At 38.5% G+C, this 19,785-nt stretch overlaps 1 protein-coding gene across 1 annotated transcript in view; it reads left to right on the top strand.

The window, feature by feature from the left end:
- Window positions 1–13,471: 13,471 nt before the first annotated feature.
- Window positions 13,472–19,785, top strand: part of LOC119025749 (general transcription factor IIF subunit 2-like) — a 43,274-nt gene continuing 36,960 nt past the window's right edge. Inside the window, exons 1-4 of the mRNA XM_037109665.1 lie at window positions 13,472–13,642; window positions 14,054–14,127; window positions 14,228–14,246; window positions 14,921–15,065. Of these exons, the coding sequence (XP_036965560.1) occupies window positions 13,577–13,642; window positions 14,054–14,127; window positions 14,228–14,246; window positions 14,921–15,065 (304 nt within the window). The 5' untranslated portion in view covers window positions 13,472–13,576. The remainder of the gene's footprint in view (window positions 13,643–14,053; window positions 14,128–14,227; window positions 14,247–14,920; window positions 15,066–19,785) is intronic.

Below are 19,785 nucleotides of genomic sequence, written 5' to 3' on the forward strand. Positions count from 1 at the left end.
GGTCTCTGCTGCCAGACATAAAGCAGTCTGGGAGAGGCGGTGACGAACACAACATCAACACCGCCGGAAAAGGCCGGAAAGTGCCGAGGAGGGGGCGCTCCCTCAAGTTAGATAGATAGAAAAAGGTAAGTGATCAAGTAGAGAACAATCATCTCAGAATTGTACTAAAGTGTGCCTACTTATTTACTTTCCACCATGGTTTAATTGTCGTTATTATATTTGGTATGAATAATCTAATCTTAAAGTAAAAAGTACAATATTTCCAGTAGAAAATAGTGCAGCATGAAAATTCACAGCCAGAGTACAAATACCTATGCCTTTAATTACATACATTTATTTGATTACTTTCAATCACTGATTAAAACTTTGGAATTGCTGTGATTGCCAATTATATGATGGATTTATGGGTATCGAGCCAGAAATAAGACCGGTAGCTTCAATTTCGGACATTTTCAGGTGGATGTTTTATCTCTGAGGAACCAGTTGAAGGGCTGAGTCTGCCTCCAGCTATCAAAGGATGAGTTCACCCCAAAATGAAAATTCAGTTGTTGTAAATTCACCCATATATAGGGAAGAGAAAATATGAATAAATAGGGTTCGAATTAGAATCGGGATCTTTAGATCCAGAGATGATCACAAATGACCAGAACAGAGAAAATAGAGACATTTTTAACACCAGAGTTCATTGACCTTCAGTGGGAACATTACAGACCAACACATGTGTACATTTTCTCTCAGCCTCATGAGAGAGAGGGAGGGAGGGAGGGAGGGAGAGAGAGAGAGAGAGAGAGAGAGAGAGAGAGAGAGAGAGAGGCCCCATCAGTACCTGTTTGTAGAATAATCCTTCAGTGTGGCTAACACCTGTGTCTGCAGAGAGATCTAGCAGCTCTCTGTCTACCTTTGTTTCAGAAACACTGTTGTTGTTGTTGTGATGTTGATGTTTTGCTCGATCCACTGCAAACGCTCAGGAGGACAGGATTTAATTGATCATATGTTGACAAAATATATATGTTTTTTCTTTTATCTTTTCATCAGGTGATTTGTCTTATAGGGATAAACTCATAAACCCCCATCATCTGTGAGTATTCACAGTGCAAGTACAAGTACAGGGTACAGCGGTACAATCAACAAGACATACTTAAGTAATGAATGTAAAAGTCCAGAGTGGCTCCTTTCAGAAGCTGTATCACTGTGAGTGTTAGAATGAGAAAAAAAATAATCTTTTTTTTTTTTTAATATCTACAGTAAAAAAAAAAAAAATCTGAGATGTTCCATGTTCAGTTTTTTTGTGTGTGTATGTGTGTAAATCTTATGAATGTCTGTGAAAGCCTTGAACAGAACAGGAATAGCTGAGGGAGACGCGTGGATGGAGAGGTGCAGTCGAGGCAGCAAACAGAGAGGAAGGCCAGAGCGGCGGAGGTTAGTGGAGGAGGTGGAGGAGCGAGGAAGGGAGAGAAGAGGAGCAGAGATCTGACTGTCAGGCGAGCACACGGGCTGTATCCATCGATACAAATGATAGAGGACGAGAGGCAGCAGGAGCCCGGTGCAGTGTAAGCGTCTGGTGCTGTCAGCAGCTTTAAATCACACTGGCACTCCACAACAAAAAAACACACAGCACCATTGTGCCGCCGCCCCTACAATAATGACCAATGTACTGTATGACTGTATCCTCTGGACTCTGCTTCCATTCTGTAAACACTCTGCTCTGTCCTGAGTGGAAATAATAATCTATTCATTTAAAGAAGTAACAACCGTAGGCTCTCTATAAAGCTGTTGGATGTTGTTTGTTTGTTATTTAATTCAAGAACAAGTAGGTGGTCAGGGGAGGGCTTTGCCCTGACAGTAGGTCAGCTATTAATCCCCAGGATGGTAGTTCAACTCCCAGCTCCTTCTGTCTGTAAGTCTTTGAGCAGGACACTGAACGCTTCATTTCTGATCAAACTGAAAGTCACTTTGGATTAAAACGTCAAAATGAATGAAGTTGTTGGGTGAGCAGAAGTAGCCACCAGACGATCAAACCTAATCCTCAGTGTCCGTATTGATTGTGGTTACAAAGGCTAATCTTCTTCCTTTCAAAATAAAATCATAATTCAAAATGTGCTATTTACTGTCAGTGTATGTGCTTCACAGTTGGTAACTACAAAGACACAGCCTGTCACGTGACAAAAACTGTGACAAATGTCCAGATTTTCCCTTTCTGAATAGAGTTTACCCATGTAAAGTGCTGTAATTGCTACCCTTAGGAAAAAGTCAAATGTGATAAAATAAAACAAAATGATGTCACAGATTTCTGTGTTTTACACACATTTTTACACATGATATCTCACTCCCACAGTCAGCTATAGTTACCATATAATATTCAGAAAAATGTATGATGACTTTATAAAATATGATACCTTGTAAATCTAACTATTTAACACTATATAGATTATGTAAAATTAATACTGACTGTTGATTCCAACCTTGTTGCTATAATTTACTTTTCCATACATCAAAATTTGTAATATTTTGCAGTATTCCCAGATTGTGGTGTTGGTACTTTTATGTAAGTAAGGAAACTCTCCAGCATAGACATGTTCACTGTATGTGGTGTGATTTGAGTTTTTTTTTTGGGATCCTAACAATCAGCCAGAGACAGACAGACCTGTCAGAGCGGAGAGGTGAGGACGGTGGTGAAACCAACCTAAAATTACTGAAACAACAGAGGCTTTGGGCATGTAGAGTACATGGGCCATGCCCAGTGATGCGGGGCAGGGTGTCTGTGTCTCTGTCTGGGGCTTGTGTCCACTGAGCCTCCCAGCTCTGAATGGAGGCCAGAATGGATGCTGGCTTTATTTTTATTGGACAGCTGCCCCCCCCCCCCACAGCATAAGAATCACAGTGTGGGTTACTAGATGCTTAAATGCCCAGGCCACCAAATTCATTCATGAGTTTTGCTTGCCACACAACCCCAACTTGGCACGGCTTTACCGTAAGTCTTACAAACATCAATGGCAGGACGTGCGGAGGAAAGTGTATTAAATTTGGAAAACAACAGTTGTAAATATGGCCAAAACTGACACCTGTCCATGGTACACCAGTCAAAAATTATCCAGCAAACAGACAAACGGCAGATGTTTCTCTGGTGTGTCATTAGTGTTTGAATGTTTTGGAGATGTCTGGTCAAATTTGACATGTTCAGTCCATTTTTGGTCCAAGTTTGAAGTTTAGTGAGTCTGCCATGCTTTCGTACGGACAGCAGGCACAATGCAGGTAACACGTAACCATACCATCACAGCTCACACATGCCCAGTATCAGTGATTCATATTACCTACAATGTGTATCAGAAAAATGAATCAAAAATGTATTGAAATTGCAACATGGCCAGGCATGATATTCAAATCACAGGAGCTGCCGTCCATTGAGAAAGGTAAACTGTGTGACAAACAGCATTATGATGATTTGTTCTCCAGGCGCAAGAAACACATGTTGGACACAACAACAAATGTCACCTCGTGACGATTTTAATAGTTTTTTTTTTTTTCCAGAGGAGTTAAAATGTTAAAATGATCATCCCCAGGAATTGTGGATCACGTCACAGTGTCTGTCAAGAAAATCAATAAATGATTAATATTAGACATGTGGAGCTCCTTACCTGATCAAGCTTGCCTAATTTGAACTTGCCTGTTGCCAAAGTGACCATCAGTCGCTCCCCTGGAGAGATGCAGTCCTTGTAATTAACATTTTGAGTAGTGTCACCTTTTCCAACAGCCTTTAGTATTTCGCTGAGAGGTTACAAAACCAGATCACTCTTCAGTTTCCAGCTCACAACACAAATGAAAAACTCTGTTGTGTTGTATAGCCACTCAATGCTCCAGATTTTCTTTTAAGCACAATGATACAAGGACTGTTATGTATTTTAATCACGCATTTTATTTTGTTTTGTTCTATTTTTGAGGACTCTTCATGTGGTTGCACCGTCATTGTTGATACATGTATTACATCAATATATATATATTGCTGAGGTCTGAGCAGTTCTCCTTTGACTTTTTTTAAAAGCGATGTATTTTTCAAGTGCGTTTAGGCATACATAAACATTTTGTTAAAAATGCCCAGTCACCTTCACTTCCTGTTTATTTTGTAACTTCTTGATTTCCAGATTGTTCCATACTGGTTTAGCTGATGGTCTTAGTTCTCATAGTAGTCTCTTAGTGTATGACCACAACATGTTTGGACTTTGATTTCTGTCTGATCCACTGTAAGTTTACTGCTTCAGACTGTTTTTTCTTCTGCCTTCCACTCATCTGCTTTGTTTGCTCCATCGACTGCAGCTCATTGCTTTGAGATACCAAGTAAACCTCTTTAAGCCCCCAATTCTCCATCCAAGTGCAATTCTTGCATGTCGAATCGACGTTTGTGTTCGGGTAATCAGTTTTGTGTATTGCTGAAGGGCATGCCAAAAGCATAAAAGCGTGACATTTCCCAGTTCATACTTGATGAGTCACACATTAAGTCACAGGCCTATTTCTGTGGACCTCATCGCAGGTTTACAGAGACACTTCAACATAACATCATCTGTTGTCCAGATACATATATCAGCTGTAATGTACTGAGGCAGTCGCATCTTTTCCTCTCTTGCATCCGTTTTCATAAATATTTATACTAAAATCACAGGGTTTGGTGACAGATTGTGAGTCAGGACGCCTTGCGTATGTTCCAGGTAAATGTCACCTGGAGGCCCACACGGTCAGGAATGTATAGTCTTATACATAACCTTTCAGTGTTTGTTTTGGTCTTCTTGCTGAATGAGGGTAAAGGTATGTGGATGTGTTCTTTATGTACAACAACCAGCTGACTTGCATAATATGCCTTCGTGGATAAAGATCTGATCTCTGACTGTTTCATCTGCTAAATCTACAGACTGAATCAACTGTTTTTTTGCTGTATGAATTTGCACTGTGTGATATTATAGCATGTTTTTTTTTCTTCATATGCTGTGGAAATATGGCATAAAACAAGGTTAAACAGTTAAACGGCTCTACATGTGAAACATCCTTTCACCATAATCATGCAATCTGGGTTACAGCTTTTAATGTTAAGAAGCCATGTTATTATAAAATGGTTGTTTATTAATTCATCATTGCATCGACAGGCGAGCATACAGTGAGCACAATGAATTAATCAAAGCAGTAACCTTAGCTCTGCATGCCCTACTGATGAGTGAAAGGGAAATGTGAGAGCAGCTGCAGGAAATACTGTATTCAATAATGCAGGAGAGAATCTAAGATGGCACGGACCCACATTCAAGTCGACAGAAACAAAGTTTGCCAGGAGGCACGGGAATGTGTTTCTAATAAGCGTCTGAGAATATATCTGTGTGAATGATGTCATCGTTTCACTTGTAGAAGAACATCTTGTTGATCAGACACAGTATTAAAAAAAACATGATTTGAGGTTTTCCAGTTTCAATTTCACATATTTGCAAACAATAGTGGAATGTAACTAAATTGGGTTATACAAGTACTGTACTTAAGTACAAATATCTAGAATTTGCACCTCTTTTTAATGCTACTTTATGCTTCTCCAAAATGAGGCACATGGGCCAAAGTTGGCCCACCATGAGGTTTGATTTGACCTGTCAGGTGTTTCTAGCAGAGAATGTGCATGTGTGGATGTGTATTTATGTGTGTATGTATAATATATATGTGTATATGTGTATATGTGCATGTACTGTGTATTTGTGTATACAAGTACATACTGTATGCATGTGTGCATGTATGTATATAGGTGTTTGTATTTGCATGTATGTATGTCTGTGTGTATATGTATATATATAGGATATGAATGGTAGGCTCGATAATGAGAGTATTTTTGTACAGTTTGGTGGTTAAAGGATCTGTGTACGTTATAATTTAGTGGCAAGTCACATATATAGATCCCAGCATTTTAATAACTGCAGCAATCAGAGAGGTTTCTTTAATCAAGTGTACCAACAAGTTTCCTGCCTGAGGTTGTGATAGAACAAGGAAAAGACCTTCAGTTATAGCACCCCCATCAGGCCAATCAGTGTATTTGTTGAACAGTGAGACTGTGAGAAGATTTCATGTACACAGATAAGGGCGCAATCACATCAGTGAAATGAAACTGTTAATTTATTTACATGATGTTAAGATTGACCTGAAGACAGTTCATCCTGTCTCTGAATCTTGCAGCCATGGTATAAGGCCAGGTGGGAAATTTACAGCAAGACGCAAACAACCTCTGTCTTCATCAAGCAGAATGTAGAAATATACAGGAGCTGTTCCAGCTTGATGCTAAATCTGCTAGATGGACTTCCACCTCACACAAACTGTTCACAGTTCTTCAAAGACGCAGTTCTCCCACCTGACGGAGCCTCTCTTCAGTGTTCAGGTGTGTATTAAAAGAATATTTGCTGAGTGCTCAAACAAAGAGTCTCATTATGAATACAAGCCAGGTAATTAATCCTGTGCCGTAATCAACCTTACAAAGAAACATGTTCCATTGACAAACACTCTTAACACTCTTAAAAGCAAAATTCCAGCTCAGTGTGTTGTGTGGTTGCAACTCAGTATAAACATATTTTTATTTAATCAGGAAATCAGTGAAATAGGAAAAACATTTAAACACACAATCATGCAGACAACTGCATGACAAGATGTGTTCTGTAAAATCCTTGACGTGGGTATAACATGGAAAAAAATACAAGAATATTCTTGTAAGAAATGTGAAAATAAGTTTTAAAAGAAAGAAAAGAAAGAAAGAAAAATCCAGGTAGACACCAACTTGACTATATGAATGAATTCATCCCTTCTCAAATGTCCTTGTTGTAGGTATTAAAAAAAAAGATAAGATAAGATCTGAATCTGTCTTTCTTTTAATGGCCACTGCCTGTGGTGATGTGGCGTCTGGAGTGTTTTTTGGTCCCCTGCAGTACACCTGCACGGTATTCAGTGGGGACCTCCAGCTTGATATTGTGCAGCATTACAAAGTGTTAGTCACCTCAGCATGGCTCCAGGAACATGACAGATACTTCACTCTGTGACAACAGACTGCAGAGTCTGCAGTAGAATACCTCTGGGAGGAAATGAAGCAGCACGACTGTGAGATCAGACAAGACTGTGTGATGCTGTAGAATTAGCATGGACATACAGTTCATCCCAGAGGAGCCTGGATTAATCTCCTTTTTTGTACCTTGAAATGAACACATAACCATAATTATTTCGATGGTTCAGTTTTCTTGTTATAAGGTGAATGGTATCTGTTTCAGCCACTCCTCCCCCCATCACTTGTGTCTGCACGGTGACTAACATACATGTTAACTTCAATACAAGTGTTCAATACACAACATTGTTATAACACGATGATTTTTGTTTGTAGTTAACACCTACATTACATCTGAGAAGTTATTACAGACCTTGGGTATGTAGTTACCACAGTGGAGTTGCACCTAAGAAAACTATGGGAGTCACTAAATGGCACAAAATGCCATTTTCCTCATAATGTTGCTTTAATGCAGAATTTAGGCCCTACTTGTCATTGTTTTGGATTTGTATTAGTTTTGATTTTTCCTGTTTTATTTTGTAGAATTTAATTCCCGTGTGTTGTATTTTGATATCCCACTTCCTGTCTTTGTCTTTTTCCCCAGCCTTTTTCTGTGTAGATCTGTTTCAGTTAGTCATTGGCCTTTTTGTATTTTAAGTTCATATTGATCATTTCTTTTCCACAGAGCCACAGAGCTTGTAGAGATGTGCAGAATAAACCTCTTATGCTGAAAAAAATCCATAATGATCCACAATGATTGTTTTGTTTATCTCTGACAGTTTGTAACAAGGTTTGTCACTGTTGGTATCATGTGGTATCCGGGTTTTGTCAGCAAACGGTTGCCAGTTTGGTGAAAAAAAGCCTCAGATTGGTTTGAGTTCTGCAGTATGTGCCCTGGATGCTGGTCTTTACTTTTTTGGATTTGCTCCAGCCTGTTTTTGTCAGTTTTGCTGCCTGCCCTTTGTTGTCTTCATTTGATTTTTTCGGCCCACAGCTTCTTATTACAAAAGCTCGCCTTTTGTTTTTCCACCTGCTTGCTTTGGTGTTTTGCATTTGGTTCCGTTTTGCTCCAAAACACAACACATCTGCCCACAGTACAGCAAAATCAGTGTCTCCTACTTGGTGCAAACAACTATGCTAGTAGAAATGTGAGGCAGTGTTGTAAAACAAAACAAAAAACATAAAAAGGAACTTTTTTCTTCACAGGAAAATCACCTTCTGTGATTGTTGGTCAATCAGTAAGCAGGATAAGAATTCATTTAAAGGTACTATGAGGTATATGATACAATACGCCTACTTAAATCTATCAGGCCATAATCAACAGGTCATTAAGCTCTCTCCAAAATATCTCTGTGTTTACTGGATGACATGTTCTCTTCTATTTGCTGTCCTGTTTTAAAGTGATTATTGTATTTGCCAACCAGGAGCTGCCATGGAAACAGCCCTCACTGTGAGCTCTTACTGAAGACACTGCAACAATGTGAATCATGTTTTATATTATATCAATGCCAAACCGTGTCAGGTTTCGGAGGAATTACCATTTCAGCTTAGGCAACTGCTTGAGCAGGCTTTCAAAATAATATGACGGCGTTAATGTGAGACTGTTTTTTTTAGCATCTAAAGAGCTTGTCAGTGGACTCAGAGTGCTGACATTTCATTTTGTGGCTGAGTTATCTCCCTAGTCTGGCCCCTGAAATATACCCAGACCGTAGGCAAAAAAAAAAAAAAAAAATCCTGCCTCTAAGCGAGGACGACCTTGAGAGGAAAGCCAAAACCCACTTACCAGTCGCTGCCAAGCTCATTTTATCCCTGATGAAAAGAGGTTTCTGAATCTTTCACCCAGCAGAGGACTGATGGAGGATTTCACAGAGTTTCAGACTTGGGTAATAAGAGGAAGTTAGGCTTCATTGTCCGACACACATGCACTTTCAACACATTTCAATGATGCTGATAAACTGCTGCCAGCAGCCGAGACACTCTGGACGCTGTGTCTTGATGTCCTGATGTAGACAAGAGTTCTCTGTGTGTTACGCTTTATGTGAATGTGCTGACGGCCGGTCACTCTGAGTGAAATCTTTGTGTTGCACAGATATGACTGGTTTGGTTTTTTTCCCAGTCCCACTGCTGAGAGATCCATTTAGGGCACAGGAAGTTATATTGATCCAAACCCAGACACCAGTGCCAACTGACATAACTCCATGCTGCCTATTATTATCCAAGAAATGCATTATAGTCACCATTATCCGTCAAGGCCGAACACTGGTTCTACTTCAACCACTGCTTAAAGAATCTTAAAACTGTGTGAAAACTGAAACTGTGATATGAAAGGCTGTTAACCTCAAGGATATCTGCACTGATGTATAATCTAACTGATAGTGTGATGGCCAAATAAAGAGGGAGATATTTCTGAGGTACCGATAGATGTCCTAATCTCACAACACAGTTGCCAGTATTGTTATCAGTAGCTGTTTCTGCAAACCACAGACAAGTCTCATAGGCTAAATATTGACAAAATGCTTCACAGTACATTCACATGACATGTTTATAATGTGACTTTTACATTAGTAGATGAAAAGGGGGTGGTGGTGGAGTTACAGGTGACTACTGGATATTGTCACATATATTGACAGAGTTTCAACATTCGTAAGCCCGACACCACTGGACATTGTTCAGGAGAACTCAGGACAATTTCCAGCCGTGTTTATTTTGCAACCAAAACCTCTATTTTACTCCCCAACCCTGGTGTTTTTCCAACCTTGCCTAAGTGTTTTTATAGTGTCTGGAACTGACCACAGCACAGGCGCAGCATTGTGACAAGAGAGAAATTTAAATTGAAGACCTAAAGCTGCAACAAAATGAAGCGTAAAGCTTTAAACTTATTTGTGGTTTTGCAAAAATGTACTTGGCCAACATTTACAATATTCTGACGTATGGGTTGACCCTCAATGCTCACATATAAGGATGTGAAAGCAGTGAAAATGTTTTCTGATTAGTCTAAATTCATAGCTAGTAAAATTAGTCAAAAAAAACAACAAAAAACACATTTTCTTCTTCTTGGGACCTGTTTCATCCATTTTCAGTGGCAAACTGAGCACCTGAGTCTATCGGGCGGTACATTTTACCGTGATGGTGGAACCAGAGCAAAGGTCACTGTGTCCCACAGACAGTAAGGACTATAAATACAAAGTGGCTGTTTGGCCCGTCTTCGTCTAAAGTGCTGGATAAAATGTGTTAATTACCCAGTTGACATTTTCATCCTTGACGCAGGTCTGTCACAAATATGCAGAGGATACACAATTTTAAAATGAAGGCCGAAGAGGACACATTCAGAAGAGCTGATCTGAAAGAACAAAAAATGAAATAATCTCCTTCATACCTCAAGATGGCAAAGTGCCTGTGTGTAAGACTGCAGCTTGTATCACTGCAACATATGTATGTTTCACCGCAAAGAAGCAGATTAAAAAGAGGAGTAAAACTTGCCGCCATGCATTAATTCATTCACTCATTCAAACATTCACTCACTCATTCATACATTCATTCATTCATACATTCATTCATTCATCCAGCAGCAGCATGTCCAGTTCTGGTAGATGTCCACAAGGTGGCAATACATACAAATCATATGCAATGGTAAAGAAGCTGTTTTAAGTATTCAGTTAAGAGAAAGAAAGATGCTGTCTTTAAGATGATCCACGCTTCTCTCTGCTCTCATTCTTTTATAAACAGCGCTTCACTCTGAACATGAACTTCAGAGATGGTAAAACGTTCACAGAACTTCCTCCAGAGATGATCTCGGTTCAGACAAAACCACCGGATCTACAGGGACGTGAGAAAAACTACAAACTGCTTTTCACTTGTTCTTAAAAGCAGCTATCAAATCAAATGTTTAGTAGGCTGCAATGAAGACACACATTTCAATAAAACAGTTTGATGTTCTTTGATTCAACTCAATCTTGATTTCTTCAATTCAACAGTCATGTGTGGTGCCAGTTGTGGCAGGATAGTAGCTTTCATTTACTGTCACACAATGGGTGCACAATGTTTTTATACAGTCAGAATAAATGTTTTATTTTCCTTATTGGTGGAGATGAGATGAGACTGTGGAGATGGACGTTATGAGACATTGAATATTAATATTTATGTGAAATAAACGTGTTAAATAATATGTGAGGTTCACACATCATGATATCAGATACTTAGTTGAGATGGAGACCAGTCCTGCTGCCAGACTGTTTGTAAAAGACTGCAGGTTTTCCATCGATCCACATGGTGATGCTACCAGTCTCTGTTTAAAAACCTTTTCATTCAAAGAAATACGTTTCAGTACCCTTTTTTAAATAAAATTATGAATGTCAGCGGGCAGGAGTATGTAAATGCAAATTAATTTGATCAGTTTAATAAATCAGAGTTGTATTTTTTCATAGAAAACAAACATGAAGCATTAGGAAAAATTGTATTACTACCTCAAAATCTTTAGTATTCAGATCCAGACAACTTTTTTGATAGAACAAATCATTTGCAATCAACACATGCAACTACAACTCCAAAATTCAAAGGCAAGATAATTGTCATGGGGGAGAGACAAGACAAAATTAGAGAAGCAAAAAGCTGCAATAAATAAAAACATATTGTTATAGTTCCTATCAAAAAGTCTGAAATAATTTGCAATTTAATGTTTTTAGTTGCTTAATAAGCAATGATGACAGACTTAGAGCGGTGGTTTGTACTGCTGATGGTCACATTATAACGCTGACTACACTCTTTTTTCTTCGATACTATTGCCAGTAACTGTTTATGTAACTATTTAATAAATCATAAGCGCAAATTGACTTTTTGATTTGTTGCCACTGCCTCGTTTGTCAGCTCTCTGTTTTATATTTGTCTGATATGATTGTAAATGTAAGTTAATTTTTGACTGTGTGTGACAGTTGTATCTGTATTATATAAATCTTTTAATAAAACTCTAAAAAGATCAGGAAATCTATTAGATGATATAATTATTTGCAGGCCCTCACAGAGCGAGATCCCATTTTAAGCTGCTAGTTTGGTAGCATAAGTATTAATAATGAAACGAGCTTGTGGGCTGCAGTCCATTTAGAAAAAAGCTACAGTGTGGACCTGTTTTGCATTCATGGCCCTGCTTGACCCCGGCTTTAGTGGCTCGGTAATCAGACTGAAGTGCAATTACGTTTAACTTTGCTGAATAAATCTGAGATGTGGGTGGCTATCTCAAGTCTGGTTAGAAGTTATATTGAGCTCTTTTAATACAAATTATGGTGACAGTATTTGTTAGAGGGCAGCAGCGGTTGCAGGTGGAATAACAACAGCAAAAAAATACATTTGCCCACCAGGGTTTGATTAACAAAAACAAGCTGCTGGGTCCCCTTTTAACCTCCTTTTCCTCTTCCTCTCTTTGCTACGTGTCTACTGTAAAAATGCATTTTTTTATACACAAACAAATAAGATATATATACGCACATATGAGCTGAAATAATGAAGCTCTAAAAGCTAGATTTTGACTGGAAAAGACCTCAGGTTCAGGTAATGAAGCAGCACCTCAAGGCCCCTGGGATGTCATGTAAATATTAATATTGATTTGTGTTACAGCAGAATATCAAAGCTAAGCACAGATATGTGATTGTCATACAATCACAGCCTGCAGTTCCCCAAACCACATCCACATATTTTGGCATTATGTAATCTCTGTTTCCAGCAGTTTTGTCCTACAGTTAAAGGATGAACAATTCTCTAAAGAATGGAAAGTTATTACAAATTTATCAAGCTGCCGTGAGTTTCAAATAAGTCAGCAGAAGCGACTGCCGTTGGATAAGATGTTGCAAGAGCTCACATAACATGCTGATGGCATCTGAACCATCGTAAATTCATTTGGGAAGCATATACTTAAATGTGTTTGGGTAAATTTCCAACTATATACAGAAATTTAAAAAATTGTTGCCCTACAGCAATTTTATATAAGAAACATGAGTCAGAGCAGCGGCTATTAGCAGAAAGGGAAAGAAGAATGAAGACATAAGCCATGTTTTAAAAAATATCCAAAGGTTAGACTTGAGTAAAAGTGAAAAGTGTGACAGTCACCCATACGAATAGTACTGGAGTAAAAGTATCTGCTACTAAATATACATAAGTCCCTAAGGTACAAGTTTAAGTAAATTATAAATAATTGTACATGTACGTATATATTGTTTCCTATTGGTCAACTGATTTATAGAGTTAGGGTTAGGGTTATCATTATCCTGATAATCAGAGTTGTTTTTCAGCTCTTATTGCCCAGAAAAAAACCTTTTTTCAACTTTGGCTCTGGTGTAGCACGTAGTCTGCAAAGTAACAAGAAGCTACACTCAGAGCAAAAACAAATCCTGTGTCGTCTGGGGTTTTATTTTGACAGAAGTATCCGGACGTTTTATTTTGTAGTCTCTCTACCAACCGGAAATTGGACAAAATTGAGCTGTTCACTCGCATCTTGTGAGTTTATCTTGAGAGAATACAAAGTTTCGACAGTATTACGGTCACAGCATGTCAGACAAAGCGGATGTTAATCTAACTGGAGTCAAACAAAGTCAAGGCGTGTGGCTTGTTAAGGTTTGTCCTCTGAAAGAGTATAAAATTTACCAAATTTAGGGCTCAATTGTTTTTATATGCTAACACCAGGTAGATCAACGAAGCGGCTTTTACAGGTGTCTTCCGGTTATGATACACCTCTATTTATTTATTCATTTTAAAGCCTTTTAAAGTCGTTAAATGTTGAGTTATGACCGAATTTGTGTTTGTGTTTGACTCAAAGACACCGGAAGTAACCATTAAACCTGGCTAATTAAGCTAGCGACCTTTATCAATTCAGCTGACGTTAGCTAGGAAAATGACTTGAGGTTACCTGTGTAAAAATGTACCATCTGATTAAAGGTCATCCTCAAAGCTTTGGTGCAGTAACATGCTAAGTTGGTATGTGTGTGTATAAACGGTGTTTTAATAAGTGCCATCTTTCGTCACCAGGTTCCCAAGTATTTATCACAGCAATGGGACAAGGCCACTGAGAAAGGAGAAGTTGGAAAGATAAGCATCGCAAAGTATGTTATTAATATTGTCATTCATTAGGCTTTAGAATATGTGTGTGTGTGGTTAAATCCTGTCCCGAAAATCATTATTTTTCTCATCCATCTTTGACAGGAAGCAAGGCAAGACAGAGGTGAGACAGCTCGTGTCACTATTATCCTGTCCATCATCAATGCAGTTCACAATATTATCCTTAAAAACTTAAATTAAAAACTACAATTTCAGTCAGACATGCAGACATCATTTTAAAGGCGCACTTTGTAACAAGTTGTAGGTATTTACATGTATTAATCAGTGTTTTTGTTTGTAACATGACTGGAAAAATGAGAAGGAGCTGATAAAGGTAAAATGTGTGACAAACAGCATTATGATTAGGTACTGTAGTCCTGGCCTACAAATCTCCAGATGTAAGAAAACATGTTTGTTTAGGACAGACCCAAACAAATGCCACATTGTCAGGATTTTTATTATTTGTTTTTACAATGAAAATTGTGATTTAGAAATGATCATTCCCACTAATCAGGAATTATACCTCAATCTTGATATTTGACCACATCTTGCAGCCCTACTTTAATTAGCTTTACATAATAGTTTTCACCCATTAATATTGCCTGTTTTGCAGCTTATTTGCCATATTTTTCTCCTCTTGTTTTCTTATGCATCCCATCACTGTTTGCTGGTGCACTGACTCAACTTCCTCACAGCAATCGATACATTTTAACATATATTCGACCCCGTCTGATGAATCAGACAATTGGCTGTTAATCTGACTAGTCAGCAGGGCCTTGACTCAGCTGTGATTCTCAGGTAAGTTTCAGCCTGAGTGAGGAGCTGACGGCCCTGGTTGCTGTGGGGGAGAAGGATGCATCACTGCAGGTTCCAAGGGAGCATCCCTTCACTATGCACACAGTGGGTGGACAGACCATGGCTGTCTTCAGTCAGAGTGACGCAGGTCAGTCTCCAACTCAGATGCTTGTCTCTCTGTTTCTTTATTATTCCCTGGATAAATTCAACTGAAACACGTTTGATAGTGGCTAAAGGGTTCAAACTGAAATAGATCTCTGACTGTATGTGACTCATTTGACGGTCCACAGGGAAATGTGGATTGTGAGCTAAACAAAAGTCTACGTTCCAGACAGATGCAATCTAAGACTCGTGCTGTAGGGTTAAAGAAGCTCAGCAGAAAATGAGGGTTTGTACAAATGTCTGAAACTGGATTTGACTGAAGACTGAAAAGAGAGAAGTGAGAGAGGTATTTTATACTCAAGACAGAGTTTTGAATTTGGGTGATTCTCTTTACATTTTAGTATAATGTATTAGCTTTGCCTTAGAAACGAGAGTGGTCTTGTGTTTTGCTAAAACTGACAAAAACTCACTCTCACAAGGAATTTCTCATGATAGTGTTACATGCCATTACAGGTTTAATCTTCCCTACTTCTTGTAGATTTCTTGCTTTAATAAATGGCTGGGATAGATCCTACATTGATTGCACTGTAAAATTAATGAGGATATTCTGAGTGGGTTCTGGAGGACGACTGCTGCCAGGCATGATGTGTCATACATATACATGAGCCAGAGGGATTTGCAGGGATTTGCATCAGACCCAGAGATTAAAATAGCTGTAACTGTATGGTCAGAAGTCTACGAACTGGTGTTCATAGTTTGAATGTAACATCACACCTACTCAGTATAGTATAAATGCATATCGTAAAGACATACCTGATATTCTTTTTAGACAATAGAAGGAGTAATTAGAGAAAAGTTTGAATCATTGTTAAATGTCAGTAAAATTGTATGAATTAAACAAAATGAGAAAAAATGTTCTCTTAATTCAGCTAAAACTTTAATTTAGTGAAACGGTAAAGGTGTGAACAATTTTCAAATCAGTAAAATGTCAAAAGCAATTTGGTTCATCCCAGGGTGCCGGTGCTCAATAACACTGAAATAACAGCTTCTCTCAGTATTTTCAGTCACCACTAAGGGTGTGTGTAATTGGGTGATTTTGGTATGAAAACATGAGCCAGTCATGGCCAATTAGTTTGATGCACAAATTTAAACTGTGTGGCAAGTTACCAAAACTCTATCCAAAGTGGAAAGTGAGAATCCAAGTGGAGCAAGAGTTACAGGATGGTAGCAAAAACATGATGTTATGTGTTATACTGCCCAGAGCTCAGAGTAATTCATAAAGAAAAATTTAGCATCTTTGGTCCTAAACTAAAGTGGTTAGATAGACGAGTGTTATCTGCTCAGTTCGTCTGAGATATGCCTTGAGTTCTGTACTAGAACCGGTGCGTGTGACTGACAGTGACAATAGATTTTTTTTTTTCTGCTCAGGATAATGAGCTGTTTTTTCTGCCTTGAGTGTTTTAAGTATCGATCTGGCTGATGTGGTCAACCACTTTAGATTCCCTTTCAATGGCTATGAGGCTCAGATGCCAGTGCAGTCCTTTGTTAAAATGAATTTCCATGTCTGAAGTTAATGTTGTTTGCAGGCATTTTGTTATGTTTAAGTGCAACTCTGGCAGTTCAGCTCTTTAGTGAATCTAGAGTCCATTTCACACAATAATCGTTGTGTTTTCACTTTTTATTCTCTATGATGCAAGCAGGTTCTTGTCTAGGTTGCAGGTTGCCTGGTGTTGAAGAGGTTCACAATCCAGTAGAGAGTCCTTGATGTGTGATATGCAAACTTTGGCCTATTTCTACAAATGAGATCACTGTGAAGCTGCACAAGGAGCAAAGGGAAATTGGTGCGAATCAGCTACCTCGTTGATTAGAATTATGAGAAACAGGAAATAATTTCCCCATTGAGCAGCTGAGCAGAGGGCAACACAAGGTACAGGCGAACCTAGGACACATTAATTAGATTATCTCTGTTCGCAGCAAAGCACGTACCAAGGGAAACATCACAACAATGACATTCACTGAGGTTGAGTCTCTTTTACTGTGGATGAACTGAAATTAAAACAAATTGAAAGAAAGATTCAAAAGTGAACCTTCAAACCTCTTTCTTCAGTCTTCTTTTATCCAGCCCACCAGTTCCCAGTTCCTGCACAGCTTTACAAGCCCATAATGGATAAATATATCCTCCAGAATTTTGAATCAGAGAATATAATGCAGTCCTCTTTAAAAATGTTGAATGAACCTTGTGTTGAACTGTATAGGACAGAAAATTTAATCTGGAGTAACAAAATAATTGTGAAGTAGAGTTACGATATGGCACATCAGGAGAGTAAAAAGAGTAAAATTTGGTACAAACCAATTCTATAATTGATGATGATGATGATGATGATGATGATGATGATGATGATGATGATTATTATTATTATTATTATTATTATTATTATTATTATTATTATTATTATAAATCTTCCCTTCTCCTCTCTCGCTGTCCACCTTTGACAGTCTAGCATTAGATAAGATGCGCTGCTTCCTCTAAGTTCCAATCAATAGACAGTGATGACAATGTGACCGGAACAAAACTAACAAAATGTGTTTAGTTTCACGTGTGTTGCCATTTTGATTATTTTGTATATGTTTGACAAGCTACTCTGTCAATCCTTTTTATATTAATTCATTCAGGCTAAATAACAGAACAACATAAACCCCCTTACATTGGACAAAACATCCAGTCACATCTGGCTTTTGCCTTTTAATGTGAAAAGGTACAATCCACATTCACTTCAATGTCAGTGACTGCAGTGGTCACGGGTGTTTATCAGCTCATCTCTGATTGGTTGTGATGAAAACGCTGCACCTGGGTGTAGTAGTTAGTAATTTTCTACATCTCTCTGTTCAATCAGAGCTTGAAATTCATTTAGTCAACACCGAAGCCTTGCCAGCTGCCTGACCAGTGCTGTACATGTGTAAGTCACGACATACATGACAAAGAAGCAAGATGTGTCACTCCTTCTATCATCAGCCCCAGAAAAAATGATTGTATCTAACTAGAAATTTTACTGATTAGCCAAAACGAAAGGAAATTAGAATTTTGAATTTCTGTATGTCAGTGCCAGGACAACAGATGATTTATCATCAGCTACATTTCGTGTCTTTGTCAGCAAACTGTGCTTCAACAGTAATGAAAACTGAAACGAAGCATTCTCTTCATCAGGTTGCATCCTACAGCCACACGTTTATTCTATCACCGCCCTCATGCTCTTTAGCTTCACCCACACTTGCATGTGTGCATTAATACCTCCTGCATGTGATAATGGATCTCTCTGCCTCTCTTTTTCAAGTAATTTTTTTTCAATTACCCTCAGGTTTTTTTTTTTTCCTGCCAAAAAACCGCTACACTTCAAAAGACACAGCACCTATAAATCGGGCCAAAATTATGTTTTTAAAGGGTGAAAAAAATCAGTTCTCTCTCAGGGTGAAGCCGTGTCAGAGAGCATCACCTGTATAATATTCTTGTATTTGAGAATGTTGAAACATGGCATTCAGGAGGCGTAAAAAAAAAAAAAAAAAAAAACCTCCTGTTCTTTTTCTTAAAGCTGACAGTGCTCCAGATGGCTCGCTTGACTGTGAAAGTGCACTGGAAACAAGAAGTAGGATAATGTCCTCTGAGATGTGGTGGTGTAGTCTCTATTTACCTGACCGATGCTGAGCTCCACCCCCACTCGCCCACATGAAGGTGTATTGTATGACACCCGTCTCCCACTCATTTTCCCACAGTCTCGCTCTTTTAAACAAACACTCACGCACACACACACAGAGCAGCCTCCCAACACCACTGTACCTGCACATACACACTTGCATCGGTTTGATCTGCTCTTGCACTTTCACACTTTCGCATCACACCTACTCAGATTTTCAGTGGTTCTTGACACCTCGGACAGAGCAGAGCTTTTAAAAGAATTGGATTTACAAGTGAAAAATCTGTTGGAATAAATGATTATGTAATTGCTTTACCACCATATATGCTAAAAAGCAATGATATCCCATATGTATTTTAGATTTATTTTAATAATCAATGTAGGAAATCAGTGAATAGGTAGTTAGATGTTTAATGTATAACTACTATTGGCTCTATTTTTACATATGGAGTCTTGCATGTAAATACTACAGTGTTACTTAGATAAAACTGTATTAGATAATAAGTAGTTCTGCTGTAATTACATTTGTATTTCTACTATTCTGATACAGTACAACTACGACATAATGTTTGTATTTTTGCAGAATAATGAAGATGAAGTACATGATTTTTTTTAAGATGCAACCCGAATTTCCAGATGTCATTTGAGTTTTGAGTTTAGAGGATAACTTATGTAATGAAATCAAACCAGCCAAAGGCCAAGTGGGATCTTTTTTTTCTTTTTTGTGGCGCATTTACACGTCATTGATAGTTGTGGTGCCAACTTTCATGTCCGTAGCGCGTTTCAGCTGATGGCAAATAAATCAAAGGTAGATAATGATGAGAGGTCATGACCACATGTACCAGTCATTATGGCACTTCAGATTTTGGTTAATGATTGATACCAGGACATGTGCACAACAATTGAGGAAATTCTGTCAAACTGGTTTTCAGGTGCACCTTTGTAGCATCTGTGGTGCTGCCTAAGTGTTGGGCTCAAAAGGCTTTGGTCTGCCTTTTACTCAGATTTATTGGTCAGTGGCAGCCATGTTTTTCGATTGATCTGAGTCAGAATCCATAAGGTAGATGCCAATTTTCT

The sequence above is a fragment of the Acanthopagrus latus genome, chromosome 9 (assembly GCF_904848185.1).
Source record: "Acanthopagrus latus isolate v.2019 chromosome 9, fAcaLat1.1, whole genome shotgun sequence".
Taxonomy (NCBI): Eukaryota; Metazoa; Chordata; class Actinopteri; order Spariformes; family Sparidae; genus Acanthopagrus; species Acanthopagrus latus.